The sequence below is a fragment of the Lactuca sativa genome, chromosome 7 (genome assembly GCF_002870075.4).
Source record: "Lactuca sativa cultivar Salinas chromosome 7, Lsat_Salinas_v11, whole genome shotgun sequence".
NCBI lineage: Eukaryota > Viridiplantae > Streptophyta > Magnoliopsida > Asterales > Asteraceae > Lactuca > Lactuca sativa.
This window is the reverse complement of record NC_056629.2, coordinates 180,333,473-180,342,959: the sequence shown is the minus strand read 5'-3', so window position 1 is coordinate 180,342,959 and position 9,487 is coordinate 180,333,473. Positions and strand designations below refer to the sequence as shown.

At 29.8% G+C, this 9,487-nt stretch overlaps 1 protein-coding gene across 1 annotated transcript; it reads left to right on the top strand.

Annotated features, from left to right (window-relative positions):
* Positions 1 to 4,405: 4,405 nt before the first annotated feature.
* On the top strand, positions 4,406 to 6,587 carry LOC111914373 (9-cis-epoxycarotenoid dioxygenase NCED1, chloroplastic-like). Its single transcript, XM_052765357.1, has one exon. It carries the CDS (start codon positions 4,448 to 4,450, stop codon positions 6,260 to 6,262), a length of 1,815 nt encoding a protein of 604 aa, XP_052621317.1. The 5' UTR covers positions 4,406 to 4,447; the 3' UTR covers positions 6,263 to 6,587.
* Positions 6,588 to 9,487: the final 2,900 nt, after the last annotated feature.

The window sequence follows — 9,487 nt, the reverse complement described above, 5'->3', positions numbered from 1 at the left end:
AATGTGTTTTAATTTCTCAAATGTGCTTGAAAATGCTATCAGATCAGATTTCATTTTAATGTACTTGTCACTTCAACAAAAATCATGTTTTTAAAGTTGGTTTAATTTATTTTCGTTACTCATCAGTAATATTTGTCTACGGTAGATCGTTAAAGGGTTGTTTTAAACCATCTAAGATCACCGAATTCAACATTTTTGTTTAAATTAAATCAATATTAACGGCTTTTGATGTATTAGCATGTTTATACTGTAGGTGGCATATGTTGTATTTATGTGTCGCTAACGTGTTGTCCATGCATCAATGTGTTGCTGATATAATATCCAAATTGATTTATTTATTATTCTATTTTATTATGTACATGTTAATATATAGTTACTTTTTTTAGTAATATTTATTTTAATAATATTTAATCATTTAAAAGAATTCAAGAACTCATTCAAAAACGTATTCATCATCGACAAAAAATCACCACCGATGAGATAAGGAGAAGGGAGTCTGCTTGTCAACGTTTAAAAAAATATCTAAACCGAGGAATAGGAAACCCCTATGATCAAAACCATTTTGATGGAGATAAACATATACACAAACATGGAACATACAAAGACGAACAAGTTACTAGTTTCCAAGATGAAGATGAACCTATAACTATAGATGGAGATGGAGGGTTCTTCGAATTTCCTGGCATGCTTTTGATGCAAGCAATAATATTGAGATATGAATCGATGGTGGCTTATTTCCCAGTTTGGCAAATGATGAAGTTCTTCATTTATCAAATAGGTGTGAAAGGTGGAATGTCAAAAACCCCAAATAACTTATTCTTTTCACATATCTATCTCCATTTTTTGAACAAAGAAATGAATGATCGTTTGTCCTACTAGTTTGAATTTGACAAAGCTAATAAAACCTTAAAACATTTGATGATGAAGATGATAATTTTGATTGTGATTTGTATTAAAGAGTCAAAACCCCCTTTCAAACTTTTTTTTCTTCATCTTTGAACCATATCTCCTCTTTACATCTCCAATAAAACTATATTTAATATCTCCGACAAACTCCGTATTTAGAGATTTTGAAACCGCTTTCCTTCAATATCTCCGATGAACTCCGTGTTTATATATTTTGAAACCGATTTCTTAGTTTGTATTCAAATATAAGTAATTGCAATTACTTTATGTATTTCCATTTATAGATGTCCGATTTTAGGGTTTTTGGTTCTTGAAAGGTTACTTAAGAGATAGGGATTTGATACTTATTTGGATTCCTAAAGTGTCTTTTTGAATTGGAAAAACTTAATAAAGTTTCAGGCCTTACAACATCCCCCAACTTCATATTAATACTTAAAATTCCACCATTTCAAAAGAAAATAAAAACTAATACTTAAAATTAACTCAAATTTGATGTTAAGTTGCTCCAACTCAACATTATATTTTACATTATATTTTACGTTCTTCATTAACACCGACCATAGTATTTAAGTTCAACTAATACAAATTGGTTAATCAACTATAATTTTAAGGATTTCCATATTAGGAGATTTAGATACAATATCTCTTATTTGGTATGTAAATAACTTATGCCAACTAAGCGCATAAACAATACAGTAGCTAGTAACAGAAAAATACTTGAATTTAAGGATCCTAACACATCATAAAATTAAAAAAAAAAAAAAAAAATTACAGTGCGGTAGGATATAAATAAGGATGAGCATGTAAACCATAAAAACCGAATCAAACCAAAAACCGAACCACATCCTATCTGGTTTGATCTCCAGTTTGTAAAATATATTAATTCAGTTTAGGTCCACTTTGAATTTGATCCGATCCCTTAACCACATCCTACCTATGGTCCTAAAAAACTAAATCAAATTGACGGTTAACTCAATTGGTAGATGTTTTGTTTCTTAGATTGAAGGTCATGGATTCTAATCCGGATGTTGGCAATTTCTATTAATTTAATGTTATTCATTAACACGGTCTTTGGTTTGTAAAGGAGTTATATATATATATATATATATATATATATATATATATATATATATATATATATATATATATATATATATATATATATATATATATATATATATATATATATATATATATATATATATATATATATATATATATTCGGTAAGAATTTTTTTATGTAAAAAGATAAGAAATTTTTTTCTACATATTTTTTTGATGAATAAAACAAATTAATCACTAGATGAATCAAAAATAACATGATTCACAAAAAAATTCTCAAAAAACATCTCGATAATTCATTTATACAATTATTTTATTGTTATTCACTAAAATTGTCATAAAAGTGATTTTTTTTAATATACATAAAAATAAATCATGAAAATGTTTTTTAAGGAATTTTTTATGGTAAATCATTTAACTTTCAAATCATCTAATGATTTTTGTATTTGTTCAATAAAAAAATATGTAGAAAAAAACCTTTTACCTTCCTAACAGAATTTTCTTTTTTATTTGATCTTGATTATACATATATATATATATATATATATATATATATATATATATATATATATATATATATATATGAAAAGTGAATATACCCTTAAGGGTATATAAACTTAGGTACTCAAACCTACCATAATACGTCGTTTTTTTTTATATATTAATTATAATGTTCTTAAACTTCAACCCTAACTTGATCTATTTCCAATATTTTCGAAATTTCATTAGTATCTTACTCTTACATCACATATTTTTGTCGAACACATACTACGATATATATATTATAGTTAAAAATGAAAATTATGTAAAAGAAATATATATGTTAAATTTATAAAATTTTTGAAAGTAAATCAATTTAAGAATTGAATTATAAGAACATTGGACAATTACAATATATGTATATGATTGAAAACGACGTATTATGGTTAATTTGGGTATCTAAGTTTATATACCTTAAGGGAATATCCACTTTTCTATATATATATATATATATATATATATATATATATATATATATATATATATATATATATATATATATATATATAAATTCAATAGAGAACCATAATTATTGGATTTTCAAGGAACCAATTTTTTTTTTTCAATTTTTAGAGCTTATTTTTTATCGAAAAAAAATCTAAAAATATATAAATTCATATATTAACATTTATGTGATTCACGTTGTGAATTTTCAAAGATTCACATTATGAATTTGACGTAAAAAAAAGATCGAATTTCATATCATTGGAAAAAAGATAAAAAAATTATGAATTTCTGGTTTTTTTTTCTTTTTTTTTTGATAAAAAGTCAGTTCTAAAAGTTGAACCTCACCCTATATATATATATATATATATATATATATATATATATATATATATATATATATATATATATATATATATATATATATATATATATATATATATATATATATATATATATATATATATATATATATAGACACACACAAGGTCTTTAGTTTGTAAAGATGTTAATTCAAATTAAAAGGTAAACAAACCGGGCGTAGTCCAATTCGAATTAGGTTTTGTTCTTGTCGGGTCCTACACCGCGCACACCCTTGGATGTAAATGTCAAAATTCATTACATGAAAATAACACATATCCTTATGAGTAATACTTGTAATCTTATCATTAGTGACAATTTCGGCATATTTACCATGAATGTATTAATTTATAATTATAACGTCTATTACTTCTAGATGAAAGTGATAAACTAATTTTCTTCTTTGTTGAAAAGTAAATATGCTAAATAAGTTCAACGGATCAAAGAAATAAAATATATATATATATATATATATATATATATATATATATATATATATATATATATATATATATATATATATATATATATATTTGAGAATGTATTTCTAATTCATAAAACCTCATCTCCGTTTTTTTCTTAAAAAGCTTGTATTATAACTTCCTTACTATAGCTTTTCTACTCATGTTTAATAACATGAATTATTTAATTGTAATTAAATAAAAATATACGACAATGAGACAATGTATTTGCGCTTCATATCAGCAAACTTGGCATATGAACATATTACCACTTTATCCGTAAACCTATCTTGGATAATTAAGAAAACTACATAATTTTAAGTAATTAAATACCTATCAAACATTGATATTAAATTAAAAACATTAAATGTTTTTTATTAGACACGTTAACATTATATAGAAGAATAAACCAAAAAATAGTTGTGATGAGGTACCTGCCTCCAAAGAAAATAATTGTTGTCAAAATATTTAAAATAATAATAATAAGAATAATATAATAATAAATTAATAATCATCGATAGTTCGATGGGCCTTTTTCTAACCATCCTACACGTGGTATGATTTCCGGTGGACCTTCTTCACTATTTATACCCTTCCACCCCCACTCTTTCTCCCTCAAACTCAACTCCATTTCTTCTTTTCCATCGACATTAAAATAGCTTCAATCACCAATAATGGCTTCTTCTTCTTCTACTACTTCTACTTCCACTTGGACTAATCAAAGAAGCAGATTCTTATCTTCTTCCAAAGATGTATTAGGTTCATCTTCTACCTCGATTTCTTTCTGTAAGAAACCCAATGCTCGAACTGCACAAAATTCGACTCTTTGTGCACTTCATACTCCTTCGATTCTTCAGTTTCCTAAACAGTCTGTTGGTAAAACCTCAACTTGTCCCGTTGAATTGCCCTCTTCTTCTTCTTCTTCTCCTGTGGTCCAACAAAATTGGAACTTGATACAGAAATTTGCAGCAATGGCATTGGACGCCGTTGAAGATGGATTGAAAGCAAGAGAAAAGTTACAGACTTTGCCAAAAACGGCTGACCCAAATGTTCAAATCGCCGGAAATTTCAGTCCAGTACCGGAACAACCTGTGCGCCACTGCCTACCGGTTGCCGGAAAGATCCCGGAACATATTCAAGGAGTTTACTTGAGGAATGGAGCTAACCCATTGTTCGAGCCTACCTCCGGCCACCATTTGTTTGACGGAGATGGCATGATTTACGCCGTGAAGTTCGATAATGGCTCCGCTAGCTACGCTTGCCGGTTCACGGAGACACAGAGGCTTGTTCAAGAACGAGCTATCGGGAAACCCGTATTTCCGAAAGCAATCGGAGAACTCCATGGCCACTCCGGTATCGCTAAGCTTCTACTGTTTTATGCTCGTGGGTTGTGTGGCTTGATCGACGTCACTCAAGGTCTTGGAGTGGCGAACGCCGGTTTAGTTTACTTTAACAACCACCTTTTGGCCATGTCGGAGGATGATTTGCCTTATCACGTCCGTGTCACGCCTTCCGGCGACTTGAAAACCGGCGGACGATACAATTTCGAGGGTCAGTTAAACTCTACCATGATCGCACACCCAAAACTCGACCCAGTTTCCGGCGAGCTTTTCGCACTGAGCTACGATGTCATCCAAAAGCCTTACCTGAAATACTTCTGGTTTTCACCAGATGGAAAGAAATCGAAAGACGTAGCGATTGATTTGGGAAAGCCTACTATGGTTCATGATTTCGCGATCACCGAGAATTTCGTGGTGGTGCCGGATCACCAGGTGGTTTTCAAGATGTCAGAGATGATCACTGGTGGGTCACCGGTGATGTACGACAAAGAGAAGGTTTCACGTTTTGGCGTTCTCGATAAATACGCAGAAAACGGGTCGGATATTAAATGGGTCGAAGTTCCGGATTGTTTCTGTTTTCATCTATGGAACGCGTGGGAAGAACCAGAATCCGACGAGGTCGTCGTGATCGGCTCCTGCATGACTCCGGCGGACTCCATTTTCAACGAATGTAACGAAGAACTCAAAAGCGTTTTATCAGAAATCCGTCTTAATCTTAAAACTGGAAAATCCACTCGTCGACCCATAATTTCACCTGAAAACGACGTCAATTTGGAAGCAGGGATGGTGAACAAAAACCTCCTCGGCCGGAAATCCAAATACGCCTACCTCGCCATCGCCGAGCCATGGCCGAAGGTTTCTGGTTTCGCCAAAGTCGATCTTTCCACCGGCGACACCCAGAAATTCATCTACGGGGACGAAAAGTACGGCGGCGAGCCTCTGTTTCTTCCCAGGGACCCCAATTCCGAAGCCGAAGACGACGGCCATATCTTGGCCTTCGTTCACGACGAAAAAACATGGAAATCCGAGCTTCAAATCGTGAATGCAATGACAATGGAGTTAGAGGCGACAGTTAAGCTTCCATCAAGGGTTCCATATGGATTCCATGGAACCTTCATAAACGCCAAAGATTTGGCAACGCAAGCTTGAAAAACCAGTAGTTAACGGCGAGATTTCGCCAGAGGGATGTTCGACATGCGTCCCCGGCGAGTCTCCCAAAAGTAAAACCTTCTGATTTCTGGGGGTTGTGTGCAATTTTCTTATTCTTTTGGGGTTTTTTTTGATATACATACTTCTTGAAGGGCCAGTTTGTAGCTTCCTTGTGTAGAGTAGAAAATGAAGCTCAGCTGGTTCCCCTTGGTAGTTACTTCTTGAGTACAATCGAGTAAGCAATGAGTGCAAGTGTTTATTGCATTCGATCGTTTGTTTGGATGTAAATATCAGTATATATAACTATGTAAAATTTCATCTTTTAGTCCCTCTAGTTATGTTTATCCACTTTTTACGAGTTCATAGTTTAAATTGCTCATTTTTAAATAGGTTCATGCCATTAAAATGGGTATCCAACTTCCAATTATAACTGGAAATTTGAAAGGATTTAAAAAAAAAAAAAATTAATTGGCTTAATGAGATAAGAACTTAATCTAGTAATTATATGGTTATTTTTTACTTAATTTAGATATAATTAATGGATTAATTCAAAAACTTTGCTCACTTTATTAAGACAATAACCATTTATCTATTTATCTATTTGTATTTTTTTCCTCTCAATTTCTTTCATGTGAACAATGTTGAAAATTTTTAAAATTGGTTGTTGGATTATAAAAGTAAAATTATTGTTTAGTTATTTAGACAATTTATTCAATTAAAAAATAAAGATTAACATCTTTATTTAAACATGCATCCATTAGACTTCAACCACTTTACTATTCATAAAATGATTACACATTCATTTTAATTGTAATGAATTTTTTATTTTTAAATTGATTATTATAGATTTTGACAGAATTTGGACTTCTCATTGGAAGTAGCATTGGTCTATAAGAAAGGTGCATGGGATTTGGTTGGTAGGCAGAATAGAGTTCATACTTGATTTTGTGGATTAAAATAAAAGGGGCGTTGAATGAAATATTGTGAAAGATACGGGACTAAAAATTAAAAAGGGTCCCGACATGTGTTTGATTTTCGATGGGTGGTGAAGTTAGGCATACTTTGAACTTTTAAAGGATCTCACCGAAAGCATTTGCTGACTCAGAAATTGTAACGTTTAATTTTAAAGATTATTGGGATTTCATCTTTCTTATTCATCCACTTAAAAACTATTTTGATTAATATACCTTTCATTGTTTTTCTTTCAATTTCATTAAAATAAAATTATAAAAAAATCAAATCATCTTATTATTTTAAGTAGATGAATAAGAAACATACATGAAAATATCACTTCTCGAGAATATTTATTACGTAATAAGCAAAATATTTAATAGAAATGAACAAATATTTTGAAAATATAAAATAAAAAAATAAAAAATTAACATTTCACTCAATAATAATGGGAAGAGACAATTAGATAAACCATACAAATTCTTGTAACTTTTATGGTTTATTTAGTAACAAAGTCAAGTCTTCGACCTAGATATAGTATCTTCAAATATTGATTATTAATTGATATTAGTTTTTTAATTTTTATTATGTTTTTATAAGAATCTTCTTTGAATTAAGTTGGTAGTTAAATATTTTTTTATTAAATTAAATATAGTATTATCACAAAAAGAGATTTGAAAAAGGTCTCTTGCTTTTTTTTTCGTAATTCAATTCACATGGGGAATTTGGGATGTTTGGCATATGATAATTAACCTTTTTGATTCCTAAGACATAAGATTCGTGATGTTTTTAATCTTTACATATATCTATTTTTTATATTTAAATCTAGTTATTTACACAAAATAAACTAAATAGAATGTAAATATATTAATTTTTTAATAAATAACTTCAATAAAAGTTAATAGATAACTTTACAATACTAAGTTTTTTCCAAGGGATAATTACCAAGATAACACTTTATTTTTCTCAAAAATTAGGTTAATCACCAGTTTTTAATAAGTTCTGAAAAAACCACCAAATTTTGTTAAATATTTTAACGTGGCCATAAGACCATTGTTACATGTCAGAGTTGGGTTAATTATATTTTAATTACAAAAAAAACATTATATTTTTCTAAAATTTCAGTTTAACTATCAATTTATAATGTGGCTTTTTTAACACAATTGAAAATGAATGGTTTTTTAGCAAAAAAAAAAGAGAGTAAATTACACGAATGGTCCCTATGGTTTAGGGTAATTTGCGTGTTTGGTCCTTAACTTATTTTTTAACTCGGAAGGTCCCTACTGTTTGTTTTTGTTACGTGTTTGGTCCCTGTCTTACCTAAAAATAGTATTTTGCCATTGATTTTTTAATTTATTTAAATAAACACCCCCCAACCCCACCCCTCTCACCTTACCTACCTACCCTACTATTTTTCTCTATTTAAATAACAGTCTTTTTAGGTAAGATAGGGACCAAACACGTAACAAAAACAAATAGTAGGGACCAAAAACGTAACAAAAACAAACAACAGAGACCTTTCGAGTTAAAAAAATAAGTTAGGGACCAAGCGTGCAACTTATCCCAAACCATAGGGACCATTCGTGTAATTTACTAAAAAAAAAATACAAATCATAGTGGTCGACATAAAATTTTTATCCAAAAATAGATGATTTTTAAAGACAAATAAAAATTAGATGATTAAACAGTAAAATAAAAAAATATATAATGTTTTTTCGTTATAAATCCTTTTTGTAAAATCAAAAACTATTTTTTATTTAATTTAGAGACAACAACAGGAACGGCTACAAAATCTTTGAGGGGCATAAAATACAAAGGTAGCTTTATAATCCCACCAACCCTAGACTTTGTCATATATTTCACTAGACAACCTTTTGATTTCCCATGTGCACATTTCTCCCTCCCCTGTCTAATTGTCTATCACATGTCATTCTTTCTCCATGATTCTCTTCTCTCCCACAAATATTAACATCACCGTAGGCCTCTAAGTTTTACTGGTCCAAGTATTTTGGGCCAAACTTTCATGTTCGGTTGGTCTACAATATATAAAATTTGTATGAAACTTTTATGAAAAGAGTACTTGGTTCATAATGTTTACATATACACTTCCAAAAAAAAGGAGAAGTACAAAGATAATAATAGAAAAACAATAAAGAAAGATAAACTAGAGGTGACCAGATATGATTTTGTTATAACGTATTCACCATTTTGTGTATGTTGCTCATGGTGCAACTACTGTATCAATATATAAGGTCGAATTATATACTTTTTTTT

What these genes read in the sequence shown, in the direction of transcription:
- LOC111914373 (XM_052765357.1), top strand. Translation starts at nt 4,448, where the DNA reads ATGGCTTCTTCTTCTTCTACTACTTCTACTTCCACTTGGACTAATCAA.